The sequence below is a fragment of the Mizuhopecten yessoensis genome, unplaced genomic scaffold (genome assembly GCF_002113885.1).
Source record: "Mizuhopecten yessoensis strain PY_sf001 unplaced genomic scaffold, ASM211388v2 scaffold10603, whole genome shotgun sequence".
NCBI lineage: Eukaryota > Metazoa > Mollusca > Bivalvia > Pectinida > Pectinidae > Mizuhopecten > Mizuhopecten yessoensis.
The window spans coordinates 1,772,991-1,792,957 of record NW_018408629.1 but is presented as its reverse complement, the minus strand read 5'-3'; the positions used below and the strand labels follow the sequence as shown (position 1 = coordinate 1,792,957).

The 19,967-nt window shown below is 35.6% G+C and overlaps 1 protein-coding gene across 2 annotated transcripts in view; it reads right to left on the bottom strand.

Moving 5' to 3' along the window:
• The window catches only part of LOC110461366 (eukaryotic translation initiation factor 3 subunit C-like), a 29,741-nt gene extending 10,165 nt beyond the window's left edge, over nucleotides 1-19,576 (bottom strand). Inside the window, exons 1-17 of one of the 2 annotated variants that reach the window (XM_021514812.1) lie at nucleotides 19,414-19,576; nucleotides 15,895-16,012; nucleotides 15,330-15,395; nucleotides 14,927-15,003; nucleotides 14,167-14,282; nucleotides 13,855-13,980; nucleotides 13,317-13,353; nucleotides 12,212-12,297; nucleotides 7,913-8,034; nucleotides 7,195-7,306; nucleotides 6,168-6,430; nucleotides 4,678-4,774; nucleotides 3,511-3,623; nucleotides 2,714-2,861; nucleotides 1,974-2,006; nucleotides 1,196-1,396; nucleotides 103-228 (exon numbers count right to left, since the gene is read on the bottom strand). In XM_021514812.1, the coding sequence (XP_021370487.1) occupies nucleotides 103-228; nucleotides 1,196-1,396; nucleotides 1,974-2,006; nucleotides 2,714-2,861; nucleotides 3,511-3,623; nucleotides 4,678-4,774; nucleotides 6,168-6,430; nucleotides 7,195-7,306; nucleotides 7,913-8,034; nucleotides 12,212-12,297; nucleotides 13,317-13,353; nucleotides 13,855-13,980; nucleotides 14,167-14,282; nucleotides 14,927-15,003; nucleotides 15,330-15,395; nucleotides 15,895-15,998 (1,827 nt within the window). In that variant the 5' untranslated portion in view covers nucleotides 15,999-16,012; nucleotides 19,414-19,576. The remainder of the gene's footprint in view (nucleotides 1-102; nucleotides 229-1,195; nucleotides 1,397-1,973; nucleotides 2,007-2,713; nucleotides 2,862-3,510; nucleotides 3,624-4,677; nucleotides 4,775-6,167; nucleotides 6,431-7,194; nucleotides 7,307-7,912; nucleotides 8,035-12,211; nucleotides 12,298-13,316; nucleotides 13,354-13,854; nucleotides 13,981-14,166; nucleotides 14,283-14,926; nucleotides 15,004-15,329; nucleotides 15,396-15,894; nucleotides 16,013-19,413) is intronic. The other variant, XM_021514813.1, reaches the window with a different exon arrangement.
• Between the last annotated feature and the right edge of the window lie 391 nt (nucleotides 19,577-19,967).

Genomic DNA, 19,967 nt, shown 5'->3' with positions numbered 1-19,967 from the left:
CAGCGGCAAAAAAAATCCCAGTACACGTACTACTAAGATAACTAGATTCAACTGTATTTATGAAAAATTCCACAAATAATTCAAATGAAATTGTGCTATTACCTGTGCCAGTAGCTCCTTAGCACGGCCGCCACTCTGGATGTCGACAAGAGCATTATGGGCGTCACGTGTCATTCCTTGTCTAAAAGCACATAGACCAAGCTGTACCATGGTTCTGTTGTACAGGATCTACAGGAACAAAAGGTTTAGGTTCTAACTTAACATTCACCAAAACATTTTTATCAACATACTGACAACAACAAATTGTCTATATGATCAGGGCTATACCAGAAATATGTGTATGGTGGTAAGAGGTAACAAGCTTAGGAGGCATGTTTTTGTGACTTACATCAGACAATTGATTTTTTCCCAGTGCCTAATATTATACAAATTTAATAGCTTTTTCTTCACCCCATCACCCATATCATATCAATTATAAGTGCCTCAGTCCCTCCCCACCAATTCAAACCATAGAAAAATTGATTGTTGCCAATATTTGCTTTTCATTTATTTGACCTTTGACCTAAAGATGGAGTTCACAGTGGCCTAAATGGAATGCACTACAGCATACCCTCTTCAAGTGTCGTCAACAAATTTTCAATGGTTTGAAATTTATAGCTCTGACAAGATTTTACTGAAATTTTTGCACTTGATTTGACCTTAAAACCTAGAGGTGAAGGTCATTTTGACTTGGTTACAGTCAACCGGACACCTCCTTGGGGTGATACAACTATAACTTAGTTTCATCACATATATCTACAGCGATTAAAATGTTATGGCCCGACAACATAACATTAGGAGAGACATAATAACCTATGACCTATGACCTCTGTTCAGAGCTGATGGTTCATTGACCCTGACCTGTTTGGGTTTCACTGAAAAACTTGAAATAAATCAAATGAGCCTGTAACATAAGTCATTATTCCTCTACTAGGGCTCAAATCTGACACCTCTCATCTGCAAGTCTGACACTCTATCAAACGAGCTAAAGAGAAGTTATCCCTAGCAGAGTCAGTAGGAAGCAGGTGGTATTTTGCCAGGGTGACAATAGGAACTCTTTAACTTCCCCTATATAGCTATCACGCATGACCTGTGAAGGAATAATTATTTACATTCTCTTTGACATATTAATTGACAAAATTCAGTATCTCCTGACCTGTGTGGGGACATCTGAGTGGTGGATGTTGTCCTGGAGATGAGACATGAGCATAAGGTCGCGGGCCTGGTACCAGCGGTCGTGTAGAGCATGGTGGTAGATTTGACACAGCATGGCTCTCGTCCTCAGACGATCAGTGATGTCCTTGGCATAAATATATTTACAGAGTTCTGCCATCAGGAGCTTACTCTTATCCACTCCCTGTAATGTGAAGCTGACTGTCAGTGTCCATATCAATCACTGGAGTTTTACATCCAAATCAACTACAATATCGGATATAACAATATGAGAAAATGCGCGAGGTGAACATTTCACAAGATAGGCTTAAAATGTCAGACTTAATTTATTTTAATTAGAAAATATTCCCTGCTTCTGATGGAATTGAAGCTAAAGGCAGTGTCTAACCAAAGAAATGGAGCTAAACTGTGTATTCAAAGTCAGTGAAGCAGAAAATGTAGGTCACAGTGACCTTTACTTGATATGACTGCTGTATTACTCCTCAAAATGCATCCATAAATGACGTGTGATGTCTTTTAAACAATAGTATTGGAGTAATAGGGCTATTAAATCTCAAAGTCTGAATTACATGCCATATGGACTGCTGGAAAAGGAAAAACATTAATGCCCCATCTATTATGTTGTGGAGGCATAAATACATGAATTATAAGGAAATAAATCTTAAATTAGGAACTAAAACTAATTATGGCGAGATCTTTTTTCATTTTATACAATTTTGAATGGTCAACCACTCTACACTAGACAGAAATTATGTACTTACATCAAATGCTTCATCAAAGATGGTACGATCAAACTGAAAAACATTTATTTAGAAAGATTAGTACTGATCAGTGTGATGTTTAATACAATTTTCATCAAGTATCTTAATAATAATACAGTAAGTAAACACAGTTGTATATATTTGCATTACAAATATCTTAATCAAGTTATGTTAAATATACTGTTATAATTCATGATAATGTTCGAAGTAACATTTTCAAATTAATTTTTAACATGATGTCAAACAAGATCATTACAATGAAATTAAAAAAAAAATGCCAACAGGATATTTTGAAACAAAGGCTCTTTCATTGTAACTAAGATAGGGAAATCTGCTCTGTGGACTTCAGGTTATACTCAAATTCAAAATACTTGTACAATCATGTGGATTTTGATTTCTATCTTAATACACACATATGAAAAGAGTCTAATGTATTTTGTTGTTGAGGAATGTAAAATTGTGTTGTGGCCACTTCAGCCACTGTATTCCTAGGTCACGTTGTGGACAGAGTAGCATGACATCAGGTCACATCTGACCATGGGCTTACAAAAGTGCCTCGGGAGACACCATCAAAAAGGCAAACAGTACAATAAAGAATGAAAATATGGACACCAGAAGTGTACCAATGGGTGCAACCGATCAATGTTGGTCCCTATAATGTCCCTTTATTATGTCACAGTGAAGAAATCCTGCATTCTGTAGATGAAAGTCACCTTATACCATGTTTACAAGAGCTATACCTTGTAGTATGTGTGCTCCACCCTGCGAAGGTAGATACGACACAGCTCTGCAGACGTCGCCCGGCACGGTTCGGTGGGTTCTGATCGGAACTCGAGGTACTGCTGTAGCTCTTCCAGTATCTCACACATGATCGACTCATCCTTCAATCTACAAACACCATTGTTTACTTCCATGTTCATCTCCTATTTTTCTGCTATGATAATTCTCTATCTACATCGATATGGTGAACTTTTAAGAGCACTTAAATTCACCTGACATACATGTAGCTGATCAGTATTTTTGTAACTAACTTTTTGTGGGTGGTAAATCGAAAATGAATAAATTAAAGGGTCAACACATAAGGACAAAACCTTAATCATAAAATAAAGTCCACCAGGAAATTATTGTCCAGTCAAATTTGCACCTTGTAAAATCCATTTTCGCACAATTAAATTTGCCTTTTGACGGTAAAAAATCCATTTTCGCACAATATTAAATTCGCCTTTTGACAGTAAAATTCATTTTCCCACAATATTAAATTCGCCTTTCACATTTAATAACTGTATATTATGTTATTTACAAATGTTCGGTGTTATGATAAATTAGCCTTCATTACGGAGGGCGAAAAAGGCGAAAAATTAAACTGCAGCGAACATTTCCTGGTATACAGAACAAAAATGTTGTTTCAACTCATAGGTGCATCTCATTTATTGCATTGCTGAACATACAAAAGTAAAATTTCCTTCAACTCAAAATGTGATTTGTCTACCATATATACCGTACTGTGAGCATTGTATGCCTGTAGTTTAACCCCTACCTGTCTACATATTCTGTACTGTGGGCGTCGCAGGCTTGTAGCATCTTGGTAAACTCTTCATCCAATCTCTCTACTAGAGTGAGAATACAGCCTCGTACTCGGTACGGTGATTGCTGTAAAAACAAGTTACAGTTAATGTTGTGTCAATGCTCTTTTATCCAATAGAATATAATAATATAAAACTTTTAACCATGGCGATTTTGTTTGCATATGTGTGAAATAATCTGAAGTTTTCAGGGTAAAATATAGTTGCACAATCAATGTTTTGAATCACAATTGAGAGTGACATTTACTCTCTATATACTACTTGTTCCGAGGACTCATTATTCATATATTACTTGATAAAAAAATAAATAAAGACTTTACAAGCCATTAAAAGCTCATTTTAATTACTGCTCTAATACACGAGATCCCAAATGTATCAATCTAGCTCAATAACGAAGAACCGGGTGAAGAGGAGTTGAGATAGGAACTATAAATTATTCCTCCATTACTTTAAGTGAAATTGTGATATTAAACAAACGTAATTCGTTAAAAATTCCAAGATGACTGCCTAGCAGCGACTATCTTTTTCTTGTGATAAGTTCCAAAAGTGAATATCATATACAAATATTAAGGACCAAGGGAAAGAAAGCAGCTTATGAAATTTGAGAAAGCTCTCTCTAGCATCTCTGAGAAATAATGATACCATATTTTAACAAATTCCAAGATGGTGATCTTGTTCTTCTAATCAGTCTCACAATCATATGACAATTATGGACCAGCGGTAACCTACATATGAAGTTCGACAAAGATCCGTCATGTACTTATTGAGAAGTAACAACAGTTTATAACAATCTTAAACAATCAAAATCCAAGCTGGCCTCCTCATAACCATCATGTTCTTCTGATCAGTCTTAAAATGAAGCATGATTTTATTGTGTAACTAAGGAGACAGGAGAACCTACAAATGTTTCTTGAGAAATCGTGATAACAAGTTTCAACTGTCAAAATCCAAGATGGCACCTGGCACCAATCTTTTTTGCACAATGCTATGGACCAAGCCTACATAATTATGAAATTTGTTCAAATTTGGTACTGATGTAAATCTTGCATATTTACCTTAACAAGTACTTTTTTCTCTTTTGAAATATTATAATGTAGCTTTAAATTTATCAGAATACTCACATCAAGGATTTCGCTCTCCTCCAAAATATTATCACCAATGGCGATGTCCCGGTTTTCGACAAGGACACCCAACAACTTTTTAATGAAGTTAAGACACCTGTAAAATCAAATCAAAGACTTACAGTTAAGGATGTTTTCTACCTTACCGAGACTTTAATTTCTCGCACCTCAGACAGAGATATCCCACATCATTCCACATGCTAGATTTTCCTATCTTGTCCAAACTGTCTGGTACCTTTACATGACATTTCGCTGGTTTTTTTACACACCGAGGTATTCATCCGCATTTGAACACCTCAAATTTGACAATATTCATTATACGTATTCTGTTTTGTCTTTACATGTATTGTTTTGATGTACGTAATGTAATTAGATATCTGATGTTGTAGATAAAATATATTTTACACTGTGAAATACGTTGTCTTCTTTGTAAGGACGCGCTATATTTTTACACTTAAACATTCAAATGTAGCTTTAGTAGTGTAGGAGTCATATTTAGTTGAGGCCCCAGATGAGATACTTGTAATCTTAAGCAAAAGTGAATAGTTTTTTCAAACTAAAAGGTGCGAGAAAAAAATCTATTACCTGTAACTGAGCAGATCGATTTATCTTCTACAAATGGTAATACGGATTTGATTATGACCTATCTAGGGGTGCAGGGCGTATAAGTGAGCGCAACCCCTGGAGTATTGCAGAGGATGTGCATGTGTATGGCGAAATGGCTGCTGTTTTAATAAAATCATTTTTGTCCAGCTTTCCAGTTATATAGCCAACTACTCGCTCAATTTGACTAAATTTCAAATGTTAACCTTTCTCTCTATATCTCAATATCAATTGTCATTTTTACCAATATCACAACGGTCGCGTCCGTCTGGATGAAGTGGTATGCACGTTTAAGACGTCCAGTGGTAAGTTACTGATGCATGTCTACTTCTAATTTTTTTTTCACCTTAATGTCTTTTATAATAAACACAATAGCAAGTACTATACATCAATATGCTGGACCTGATTCGAATGTGATGACACAATGTGACCATGGCCAGTACTCGTGTTGACAAATCTTCATTTTGGGCGTACATGTACATTTCAAACAATTGTAAAAAAAGTGCATTGATGAGGTTGCCTTACAAGCGTCAGCTGTAGATAATTTCCCTTAGGCTCAGCGGTAGAGCATCGGGCTGGAGAGCCAAGAGTCGCTGGTTCGAGCCCTAGCAACAACAAGTTTCTTTATCACTATCTCGCCCTACTACACAATAATTGTCAATTATCAAATGATTTTGAAGATCCGATCATCGATATTGAATGTTGTACTGATTCCCAACACTAGTGTGTATATGGTTCTCAATAACCTGAACAACGAACAGGTTGGCATACCTGAAAATATATACAACTGCCCAATATGAATATTTCAGGCACAGGTCAATGTGGCTGGTCATTTTGTTCTGACTAATTATCAGCAAGGTTCAAAGGTGAAACAAATGTATACATACACTTCCCACATCTCCGTCCTCATACAGGTGGCAATGTTAGGGTTGTAATCGTATATAGCTGCCAGGATGTGAAACATGATTTTTACGCTAATCGCTGGTCCGAGATTCTTCCCATCCGCAATGGCCATGAGTTCCTTTAGCAGCTCAATCTGTTCACTACGGTCTGTTCCCTTCTTTCCTCGGGCAGCAATGATTTCTGCCAGCTTTTTAACGACAGCTTCATGTGTAATGTCAGATTCTTTAGCAAACATAATAGTCTTTTCCTGGAAAAGAGAAAAAATTATTTAATAATATATCAAAATAGTTTATTTCATCATATATGTGCAATAAATGACTTCAAAATCACAAGTGTCTTCATAGATTTGGCACCAATTCTGTATAAAGCATAATTTTTTAGCAGTATCCTTATTTAAACATTTTTCACGCTTCAAATATTGAGCTAAATTAAGACTGAGCGAAGAAAAGTTTCTATATATAGCTTTCTATTTCATATTTTCTGAGTTTGCCAATGTATTAAGGGGCTAATCTATTGAAATTTGATAATACATTCAAATTTGAGTGCGCTAAAATCAGTATTATACGTTAATTTATACAGATGTCATTTACATAGTTTTGTAAGAATGACTGTTTATTTGTAATTTATCTTAATTCATTCATCAAATACAACCTTAGGGAGAGTGATTTTGTGAAACCTGTTCATATCTACAACAAATATCAACATCATGTAAATTTGTATTTCATCACTTTACCTAAACGTTATTGCAACCATTCATTTTCATTTTGGAAAACCCTTTCTTAAGATACCTTGAACAGTTTTGAAAACACATGATCAACTGAACATGACTTTTATGGCCACCATTCATTTAAGTTGAATGGTTTTGAAACGTCTGATCAACTGAAAATGAGAAGATCCATAAAATGGTACCGAGACTTTATGCAACATATAAATTATGTAATACTTGTGCTTTACCTGAACAAAGTTAAAAGGCATTCAGGATTTTGGAGACATGAACTATAAATAAATCACCTTAATTGCAGAGTAAGCTGGTTTCTTCACAGGTTGCCATTTGGGTCGAGACTCTTTCTTTGTCGCTCTCTCCTTCTTTCCTTCTTTCTTTGCGCCTTCTTCACCAGGTTTCCTAAATAAACAGAAATTCAATATTTCAATGGAACCAAAAATAAAGAGTTTCTGGGTTGTTCTTTTTCATTTTAAGAGGTCTTTCACTTTATGACATAATAATTATTTACAGTAAACCTCCTGTGAATTTGAATTGGCTAAGAAGCAACAAATTATTTTTTTAATGAAAATTGATAAGCAAAAAATGTAAGAACTACTTAACATTACTTATTACCAGATTATGAATATATATTGCTGTCATTGTCCTATATCTACCACTTGACTGTGGTCATTGTCCCATATCTGCCACTTGACTGTGGTCATTGTCCAATATCTGCTACTTGACTGTGGTCATTGTCCCATATCCGCCACTTGACTGTGGTCATTGTCCCATATCTGCCACTTGACTGTGGTCGTTGTCCCATATCTGCCACTTGACTGTTTGCTATGTTTGAGCTTCCATTTAATCTAGTAGCTATACTTTTGAGTAATTTGATCATGAACAGGTTTGACAAAATTTAAGTTTAATATTTTGGTCGAACTGACCAGACATTGGCTTACACTATCACAATTTTACCAAAAGCACATTGTATATTTAAAGAGATAAATATAATTTTACATTCCTTACTTTTTCAAGAACATGGCAAGAGTGTAACCTCCTGGTCCCACTTCCAAGTCATCATCAGATGACGATGAGTCTGTTTCTGACGAACTCCAGTCACTAAGTAGATCATCTTCATCATCAACACCCTGAAACAGAGATCAACAAGTAGAATATTTCTAAAAACAAGAGGCCCAGAGGGCCTGTTTCGCTCACCTGGATAATAAAGCAACCATGGCAAAATTATTCTTATCGCATGAAATCCCTCAAATTGAACAGAGGAAGAAGGATTTTAAAAATTTAAACCTAAAATTCCCCATTGGGCCCCGCAACTCTGCACCCAGAAGGGCTACACCCTCCATTTATACAAAATTTAGTCCCCTTTGCCAAAGGATAATCCAATTCAAATGTGGATAAAATCCCTCCAACAGTACAGAAGGAGAAGGATTTTAACGATTTTAACCTCAAATTCCCCTTTTGAGCCCCACCCCTCTGCACCCTAAAGGGGCCTCACTCACTGTTTATACAAAATTTAGTCCCATTGGCCCAAGGATGCTCTAGACAAAATTTCGATAAAATACCTTTATCCCTACGGTAGAAGAAGGATTTTAAAGGTTTTACCTCTTTCTCCCCCAGGAGGGCCAATGCCACCGTTTATACAAAATTGAATGATCTTGGCCTAAGGGTGATACAGACCTGGTGAGCTAAAAATGGTGAATTTGATAGTGAAGTAATAATATTGTTATAACAATGGAGAAAGAGATTTGTCAGTTTTTAAATAAGAAGTATTGTATAATACACCAGATTTGGTGACTACTTCATCTGTAAAGTTGAAGTATAGAGGAATTTAGAACTTGTCAGAGGGGGACTGACTACATCTGGTATAGTAACACAGAGCAGCTAATTATCCCTCTACTTATTGTCGGCACAAATCTACAACCCTTTATCAAACAATGACAAAAGGTATTTGATATCGGTGCCAAATTACTTAGTTCAGTGGAAAAATCACCTAAAAGATCCGAGTTTTTTTAAAGTGAATTTAGGACCATTATAAGGCCCTTTCCCAGGGGTTGTTTCTGTAGCATAGTAGAATCCCACTTCCTCAGACTTGCATTACTTAAATTCCTCGTTTATCAAACTCTGATTTATCACTGCCTGCCAAAATCCTTTAAGAGTTTTTATCCTATCTGTTCGCCAAACAGGTAGTCACCCCAGTGTACCACACCTACCATGTGGCATCAAAATTCCTTTCGAGTACTGCCCCTCTGCACCCAAAGGGACCACACTCATACAAAAAAAATAGAACTTGTCAGAGGGGGACTGACTGCATCAGGTATTATAAACTTGTCAGAGGGGGACTGACTACATCTGGTATAGTAACACAGAGAAGCTAATTATCCCTCTACTTATTGTCTGCACAAATCTACAACCCTTTATCAAACATTGACAAAAGGTATTTGATATCAGTGCCAAATTACTTAGTTCAAATGTTGACTTGAAATGTGGCAGTTAAATAACAACACAAGAGAACACTCTTCTAAAGTGTGCACCACTCCCAGGTTAATTGTCTGTCAACCTTCACGGCCATTTTGATTTTAGAATGACATACAAACAACAGCAATTTTGAAGAGATTTTTCTCTGAAGGAAAGATCACACAGAGATTCATTATAATGGAAAAATCACATAAAAGATCAGAGGTTTTTTAAAGTGAATTTAGGACCATCATAAGGCCCTTTCCCAGGGAAAGTTTCTGTAGCATAGTAGAATCCCACTTCCTCTGACTTGCATTACTTAAATTCCTCGTTTATCAAACTCTGATTAATCACCGATTGCCAAAATCCTTTTAGAGTTTTTATCCTATCTGTTCGCTAAACAGGTAGTCACCTTCTCACCTGATTAACACATGATGATGACGAACTAACCTTGGATTTATCAAATACCATGTATTCCTCAAATAATTAATCAAGACCCCATGAGTTCAAGATAGTGGGGTTCTACAGTATTTTTCCGAAATCAATGCAAAAAATCATTTCCCAAAATCACGCTTTTTGTACGAGACATTTTCCCCAAGTCAACAGGCACTGGTGCATGGCCCTTAATTATAAGGAAAAGAGGAATCATCATGAAACATGTGATAACAAAAATGAAGCAATCAAACTACTAGTACTTTGGAATAAGATATAAAATACACAAGATTTGGTGACAACATTTCATTTGTAAAGTTGCAGTGAAAAGGAATTTAGAACTTGTCAGAAGGGGACTGACTACATCTGGTATAGTAACACAGAGCAGCTAATTATCCCTCTATTTATTGTCGGCACAAATCTACAACCCTTTATCAAACATTGACAAAAGGTATTTGATATCAGTGCCAAATTACTTAGTTCAAATGTTGACTTGAAATGTGGCAGTTAAATAACAACACAAGAGAACACTCTTCTAAAGTGTGCACCACTCCCAGGTTAATTGTCTGTCAACCTTCACGGCCACTTTGATTTTAGAATGACATACAAACAACAGCAATTTTGAAGAGATTTTTCTCTGAAGGAAAGATCACACAGAGATTCATTATAATGGAAAAATCACATAAAATATCAGAGGTTTTTAAAGTGAATTTAGGACCATCATAAGGCCCTTTCCCAGGGAAAGTTTCTGTAGCTTAGTAGAATCCCACCTCCTCAGACTTGCATTACTTTCATCATAAATTCCTCGTTTATCAAACTCTGATTAATCACCGATTGCCAAAATCCTTTTAGAGTTTTTATCCTATCTGTTCGCCAAACAGGTAGTCACCTTCTCACCTGATTAACACATGATGATGTCGAACTAACCTTGGATTTGTCAAATACCATGTATTCCTCAAATAATTAATCAAGACCCCATGAGTTCAAGATAGTGGGGTTCTACAGTATTTTTCCGAAATCAATGCAAAAAATCATTTCCCAAAATCACGCTTTTTGTACGAGACATTTTCCCCAAGTCAACAGGCACTGGTGCATGGCCCTTAATTATAAGGAAAAGAGGAATCATCATGAAACATGTGATAACAAAAATGAAGCAATCAAACTACTAGTACTTTGGAATAAGATATAAAATACACAAGATTTGGTGACAACATTTCATTTGTAAAGTTGCAGTGAAAAGGAATTTAGAACTTGTCAGAAGGGGACTGACTACATCTGGTATAGTAACACAGAGTAGCTAATTATCCCTCTACTTATTGTCTGCACAAATCTACAACCCTTTATCAAACATTGACAAAAGGTATTTGATATCAGTGCCAAATTACTTAGTTCAAATGTTGACTTGAAATGTGGCAGTTAAATAACAACACAAGAGAACACTCTTCTAAAGTGTGCACCACTCCCAGGTTAATTGTCTGTCAACCTTCACGGTCATTTTGATTTTAGAATGACATACAAACAACAACAATTTTGAAGAGATTTTTCTCTGAAGGAAAGATCACACAGAGATTCATTATAATGGAAAAATCACATAAAAGATCAGAGGTTTTTTAAAGTGAATTTAGGAGCATCATAAGGCCCTTTCCCATGGAAAGTTTCTGTAGCATAGTAGAATCCCACTTCCTCAGACTTGCATTACTTAAATTCCCAGTTTATCAAACTATGATTTATCACCGACTGCCCAAATTGTATATTGATTACAATTAATGTTGACCTTAAAATGTGGCAGTTATAAATATAAACAAGAGGCCAACTGGGCCTTATTGTTTGTCTGACAAATACAATGTTAACACAAGAGGCCCAATGGGCCTGCATCGCTCACCTGGTATTAATCTCACACTTGTAACCTTAAAAGTGATCTAAAATAAAGCTACAGGTAGGCCTTCATCCCAGTTTGCTTCTGGCCAAATATCATCACGCTAGGCCTTGTGGTTATTAAGAATAAGTTGTTTGAAGTAAAATATTGACGCCGGACCACTGCATAATATAAGCTCACTTGGCCAGATGAGCTAAAGGTGAAGAAGACCTTCATGCAAACATACCTCTACTGGGTAACAGCATGGATTCTGTGCTCAAACCAACTTTCTTGCAACTTCCTTAAACCATGTGACATGTTCAAATTAAGAGTAAACACTGAAAAGTGTATTTGACTAAAAGTCTCCCCAATTTTTTTCCAAATCTTTGATAAAATGTGTTTTTTTTTATTAATTTATCATTGGAACAAATAATCGGACTAGAACAGAAGATCCGAGCTTGAGCATGAAAACGTTTTGATGAATACATGCCCAGGACTTATTTACAGTTACCTGTCTTACTCAGGTTATTTAAGTATTTGTTTTAACAAGCCAATGTTACACATACCTCCTGTTTCTGATAGACGGGACTGGCTTCAGGTACTACAGGAGCTGGAGCCACTTCCTCCGTATCCACTTCCTTCTCCTCAACAACTACAAAACAGGAAATCAGACCATTGATATGTTTGATAAAAAAAAAAACGGTTAGTGAAACATCAAGTCGTCTGTTTCAATGTATAACTACAAGTTTACTAAAGGTGATATGATTTCAATATAAATTCAATAACATCACATGTGTCATCTGAGTTTGGTACTGTTGGACTTCATATTGAAATATTACAAATAACAAAATTGGCATCAAATCAGCATGACATCAAAACAAGAGGCCCAATGGGTCTGAATCACTCACCTGATATTAATCTCACACTTGTAATCTTAAAAGTGGACTAAAATACAGCTACAGGCAGAATATCAGTGTTTGATTCATAAGAACCTATTAAAAGATTTAAACATATGACGCCTGTGACCTTGAATGTCGAACAAGGACACTAGGTTGAACAAAGATTTTAGTCTTCCAACCCAGTATGCTTTTGGCAAAATATCATTACCCAGGACCTTTTGGATATACAGAACAAGCCATTTAAAGATTTAAACATATATTGACCTCCGTGACCTTGAATATGGGCGAAGGTCATTCATTTGAACAAACTTGGTAGTCCTTCATCCCAACATGTTAATGGCCAAATATCCTCACCCTTGGCCTTTTGCTTATTGAGAAGTTGTTTGAAGGTTTTAAACATATTTGACCCCTGTTATGTTCCGAGCTCAAAGGATATATTAGCTTAAATTTCGATCGAGGGACAATTTTAACTGGGATAGTTCTTGGAGACAAAACTACCAAGGAACAGTTAATACAGTACTGGTATGCTTCTACACCTAAAAAGGTACATTCCTCAGCAAAAGTTTTTCTAGACCACTTCTCACAATAATTCATGCACTTTTCCAATGTTTTTATGAAACAATTCATTCCAAGTGAAAATTTAAATAGGGTTCAACACTGTCAAAGCCTTTATGTGTTATTAATTACAGGTGGTATCTTAATAAAGGTTCAGTTATTTTAAACCATTTTCATTAGGTTGGTAAATTCATATAGATGTACTCTGGTTCATTACCTTTTTCTTCGTCATCTTCATCGCCCTCATCAGGGTGCTGTAACAGACATATACAAAGTGTAGAAATGTTGAAATGGCTTGTCACAACACGACTTTGACATTTTTCAATTTCTTCAAAAGATTTTATATACGAGAGGGGGCACCTGACATAAAATTGTATGTATTGGCGATGGGAATCAATCCACACTAGCCTAGTATTGTTTATATCAAATTACTTTTAATATGTAATGGATGGTGGTAAGATTGGCATATCTTACAAAATGCTGAGACCCGGGTCTGTGACCCCCATTAGCAGTACTTCACTTATATTCTAATACATTTTTGAACTCACTTCCAACTTATTATTAAGGAAAATGCAAACTACTTATTTTTTCATATTCAGTTAAAATAGCCCTTAACCAAACCCAACTCCACTAGTGACCAATCTTTCTGTTGGGACGGTATGATCTTTGATTGTGATTTCAGTGTTGCATAGAAATGACAGAAATACATTGTTCACTCGTAATGTTAGAATTTATGAACAAGACTGGTTACTTACCTCTCTGTAGCTAGTTATTTGGTCATCAAAGTCACGGTTGTACTTGCGGAGCTTCTGCCGGAGTGTGGTCAGACCCTTGGCATTGTTCTTACTCATCTGTTTCCTGCCCTCTCGATCTTCCCAGCACTACAACCAATCACAACAACATGAGACAATCATTTGTCTCATTTTGGTAAGAAAACAGTAAAACTGCAAAATTTTGGAATTAGGCATCAGTAGGAAATAGTTTCAATTGGGAATAGAGACCATTTTTGGCCCAAAAAAGTCCTCCAGAAAAAACACTGTGTTTCAAATGTACACATAAAAAGTTACCTCATTAACAAATTCATCTAACTCTGACAGAGACCGGATATAGAACCTTGGAGTCCCGCCTTCTTTATCAACCACCTTCTTTGCTTTGTCATAGGCACGACCCAAGTCCTCAAAGCCTGAAATTAACATCAAGCAATGTCAATTACTGTAAACATTCATATTTTGGCGGTAGTCTTGTATAAATGCTGTTCACGCTTTTAATATTGTGCTAAAATTGAACTTCATGTATGCTGTTCTCTATTACATATTTTGTGAATGCACTAAATCTTCAATGCGCTAATCTGCTAACATTTGGTAACGCCCTTATATAAGCAAATTTACAGTATTTTCTTTAGGTTTTCAACTTTGCAGGTCTCAAAGTTTACAGTTTAAAAACTAAAAGATATTCATTGCAATTAGATTTAACAGAACAACACCCAATTGAAAGATGACTAATGTTATCAACCACAAAAAAATAAAATCAGTTTAATTTTGCACCATTACTATATGGACACAAATGTAGTGAATTAAATATTGAATACCCAGCAAAGGGCATTAATAAATTACAGCTATCTGAAACCTCAATTTTATAAGACCAATTGCATTGGTTATCGCAAACATCTAATATTACTAAATTGTTTGTTTTTCTTAACAATTCCTTGATATGTTTCTCCCCATATAATGCCAAAATCTCATTGGGCAAATAGTGGTAGTAGAACAAGGTCTTACCAAGTGTTCAATCACTACAAGCTTATATATTTTATAAAACTGTTACACTCACCTGACAAAACCTTGGACATATCCTTGATCTTTTTGTGGTTTCCTATTAATTTAATGATCTTTCGCAGTTCCTCATACCTACAAAATATTTTCGAAGTATATTGTCTGATGCTTTGTATTCTTTGCTTGACAAAAAGAAACAGACATTTCAAAAGCTCACTAAAAAGTTTTCAATTACTGTTTGTGCTCTAACCTAGCATCTGTATGTCAATAGTGTATCATTTGCATATCATTACAGATTTAAATATTCAAATGTAGATGGACAGACAGAATGACACCAGTAAAATGACGACAGTATATGCTTCACCAGTGGGCGTGGAGCATGAAAAGATGATGTCTATTTTTTGTGAAATTAAAGCTTGAGAGAAGATTTTTCACACTTGCTGAAAGAGCAATTATTGTACCTTTTGTCTTTAGCACTGCGTACGACTCGAGTCTGTTCCTCTTCATCGTCACTCAACTGGAAAGCACTGGAAACAAAAACTCTTGATTCAACATGCGAAACATTTCCACATTCAAACATTTCCACATTCACTGAACATTTTTTTTCTGAGACAATTATCCCTCCTTCGCTTCAAAGAACTGAAGTCAATTTTAAACGAAACTATGTAGTAGCCCTCTTTTGCTTCAAAGAACTGATGTCAATATTAAATGAAACTATGTAGTAGCCCTCCTTCACTTCAAAGAACAGAAGTCAATTTTAAACGAAACTAAGTAGTAGCCCTCCTTCGCTTCAAAGAACTGAAGTCACTTTTAAACGGAACTATGAACAAAAGCATGTCATCATTTACATATTTACACTAACAAATTTAGAATCGTTCATGTTTGATTTTTTTCCACTTAACAAATTGTCACCATAAATCTTGAAAACATTCTACATTACATGCTTATAACCACTTTCGATCTCTTTTTATTCTCCTGTATCTCTATAGATATTAATCAGACTTAAAAATCAAAACAACTACTTACAGAGGCCGAACAGGCCTATCTTTCGGTGGCGCGAATGCTTGCTCATCGTTATCACTGGAACTGTCCGACTCTGAGTCAGATCCTCTGAAGAAACGTCCCGCCATGATTATCTAGATTTCTGTGAAACCATCAAACACATATTAAAAAAACAAAAGTGAAGGCAGTTGGATTTATCTCATAAACTCATTGATCTATTCATCTAATAATATTCTGTTCCGTTACAAATTCTTACTCAACTAGAGAGGAGTGTGTGTTGTTATTTTGTACTGATCATTGCCTGGATGTATGCATTGATGCATGATTGGTAAACTAGACTATGCATATGAAGATTGGAAGTCTGTCCCTGTTCAGTAGAGGAAGGCAGCCTTCTAATGCTTTTTGTTTGTTTGTTTGATTTTGTTTAACGTCCTATTAACAGGTAAGGTCATTTAAGGACGGCCTCCCCTGTGTGCAAGATGCATGCTTGTAGTGTATGTGTGTGTATTTTGGGAGGCTGCGATATGTTCGTGTTTGTCTCCTTGTGATAGCGCGGAACTGATGCCGACTTTATAGTGCTACCCCACTGAAACATACTGCCGAAGACACCCAGCAGGACACCCCACCCGGTCACATTATACTGACAACGGGCGAACCAGTCGTCCCACTCCTAACTTGCTGAGCGTTAAGCCTTCTAATGCCCGAAGTCCCTAAAGCTTGTTGGAACAAATCATCCACAATGGATACCATACAGACTGACAATAGTAGTTCACCTAATCCTATTAGAATACCAATTTTGTGTTGTTATATTTCTTTTCATCCTGTTAGTCTGAATGTGTTTTAATTCATTTTTGTAATATTAATCTTTCGTTCCTATTAGTTCCCTATCCAAAATACAGCAGTATTGAAATATTTATTTAGCTACAAAATTGATGATGTTCCAAATTACATCATCTTGAGGTTATCCTTCAAATATATTTCATTTACCATCTATGTCTCAGCAGGAGCTCTTTCTATGGTCAGCAGATCTAGACCTGGTCAATGTCATTTTGCTAGACGATTCTTTCATCTAAGTTAACGTTCTTCTTAATGAATATTCAAAAGGAAAAGATGACCATGACAACGTCATGCTGGGTATAACCACTTTAATCCAAGCTATGTTGACTAGTTTCAGCACATGAGGCGTTTCGTCATCAGAACCGTTATTCTTAATGGTTCGAGATACTTGATGGTTTACAATTGAGGTAAATGCACAGGATTATGAAAATGAAGACCTAAGTTGTTGTACTTTTAGCAAATTTTCAACCATCAAATTGACATGATTTGGCTACAATATAAAATAATAACTTGTGCTTTAGTACATTTGTCTTCACTCAATAGACCACCACTCAAATACGACCATCAATCTAATCTTGGTCTGTTTAATTTGGAACATCATCATCAATTTTGTAGACATTCTGCATTGGCACCCATAAGAGGTTTTGATACAAAAAGGAAATATGTTTTGGTACTTCTGATAGATATTTAAATTAAGTGTTAATGATACCAAATACATATTTCAATACTGCTGTATTTTGGATAGGGAACTAATAGGAACGAAAGAATAATATTACAAAAACAAATTAAAACACATTCAGTAAGACTAATTAGAGGATGAAAATAAATATAACACAAAAAAGGAAACTCACTATCAACACACAGTATCAGGACGGAGTAAAGGACAAAAAGAAAACATCATATTAAAACAAAGATAGCTCAGGATTTATTTTCCTGTATGTATATTTTCCCAGGTGCGGAAACATTTTTTCAAACTTCTGCAATCATGTACATGCCAACTCCCCACTATTTTCCCTTAAATTTAGCATTTTCAACCAACGAATTTGCTAAACTATTCCTATATTATAAGATCTAATGATTTCATCTGAAAGAACAACTAAAAATATGTCATGTAAAGGGTGATTTGGCTCTAGGAGGTACAAACACTTTACATTGAGGTTTTAATCTTGAGCATGCAGAATCTTCTCCATGGACATTTTCAAAAAGTTTGCAAGTACAGTGTATATGTGCAATGACTCTTCTTTCCGTTCTCAATTTCAAACCCTGGTGCCCACAGTTGGTACGTATATACGTATATATATACCCCCTCAACAACTGACCCTCTGATCATCTAGAAAACTTGGGGCTGCTCGACTTACCGGAAGAGTCGGGATCTACTACAGCTATACATGCTCAAGTCACTTCACCGTGACATTTTGGAATGCAGAACCAAATTAAGACAATTTTTTGTCTAAAATTCCTCCAAACAATTTATATTTAATTACAAATTATAATTTCATTCAGTAACTTTCAAGAAACTACTTGGTATGTATACCGAAATGTCTTGAATTCCTAAAATGCCCTTTCCGACCGACAACAGAGTAAGGGAAACAACACTTTTTTTGGATAATTTCACAAGTCACATGCATTCAGAATGAAATATTTGACAAACTTATTTTTCCTCACCCATGATTATGCTTAATTTCAACAACATACCTTCCGGTATCTAAGGTAGGAAGACAATTTTATAATTTTCATTTATCCAACACATATACAGGTCCAGTCCACTCTGCTGATTGAGCTATATAGCTATAAAGACCTATATATAGCTATATCCACCTATAAATTCTAGCTGTATTGAGCTATATTTTCTCAGATTTCCATTTTCATTAAAGTAAAGCAAAGTCCCATAAACAATAAGGATTATGGTAATGTTGACTACAAAAAGCATAGTAACATGTTTATTTTCATTTTTCATAAATGTAAAATTTCTGAATTTTTAAATCATTATTTTTGAAAAAGAATACTTACATTTAATATCTTTTGTTATCAACCTCATGATACAATCTTCTTTTAATAGTGACTTTGTTTCGTTTTCCTTAAAAAAGAAAATCACTTGAAAATAGCTAAAAAGACCTATTTCAGATAGGTCAATAGAGCTATTTAATATATGTCTTTACAGCTATATAGCTCAAACACAGGGGCTTGTATAGACTTATATATATATATATATGCATTTCAAGCTATTTTTATCATGTAAGTCTATACAAGCCCCTGTAGCTCAATCGGCAAAGTGTATTGGACCCGACATATGCCTGTATCTCTGGACAAATTCAAGAATGAAGTACAAATGATTGCATAAAGTGCCAAGTCACCAACATAAAATTAAATTGAACTCAGGAATTTCAACAAACAGACACTTGAGAATATTTTTCGACTCCTTAAAATCACCCGCCTTCGACCCTTGGGTCTCAAAGGACACGGCTATTTGACATGTTTTGTTCCCCTAAGTTTGAAGGTGGACTATCTTTGACTTCTGAAATTGATAAATGTTATGGGTCAACTTAAAGCCCTGTTATTGCATTAAAGGCATGTTAAATTGCATCAATCAAAACGACCCCCCCCCCTTTTTTTCTCTCTCTTAATCAGTTCAGAGACACCGGCTCACCGTATTGTGCATTGTACGAATGATATACCGAGCTTTTATGGCTATCTTAACACACTTACCGATAGTTATTTGTATATATTAATGTTTGTATTTAAATGATCCAATATTGTTTTCATAAAGCAGTTCATGAAGATGAAAATATACAGCTGCTACGATATTATATCCGACTCAGTCGTGAGAAATGGCGCATGCCGAAACCACATGGATTGTGTTCTACGTCATCAAAATTTGCGTAGTGTGTTCTAAACTGGAAAAGGGAAAAAGGAACATTCCGGATTATTTAGCAGACTTTCATTTATCTAAAAAAGAATACAGTCTAAGACAAATTGATATATTTTGTTATTTCTCGGTCACCACGGAATACCATTTAACATGCACAGACGCGTACGCTGCACATAATACTCGAAAGAGAGTGTTGCAGAATAGATAGATGGATAGATACAAAATGTAGATAGGCAAATCTCATCCGAGCAACCTTTTTCAATCTCGGAATCTAAGTTTTCATTACTGTCAATTCATTTCCATTTAGCTTACATATTATAGACATAATCAGAAACGCCGGTATAAGGCCACGTCTCTGCCATACTCAATACGGTTCATACATCAAAATAGC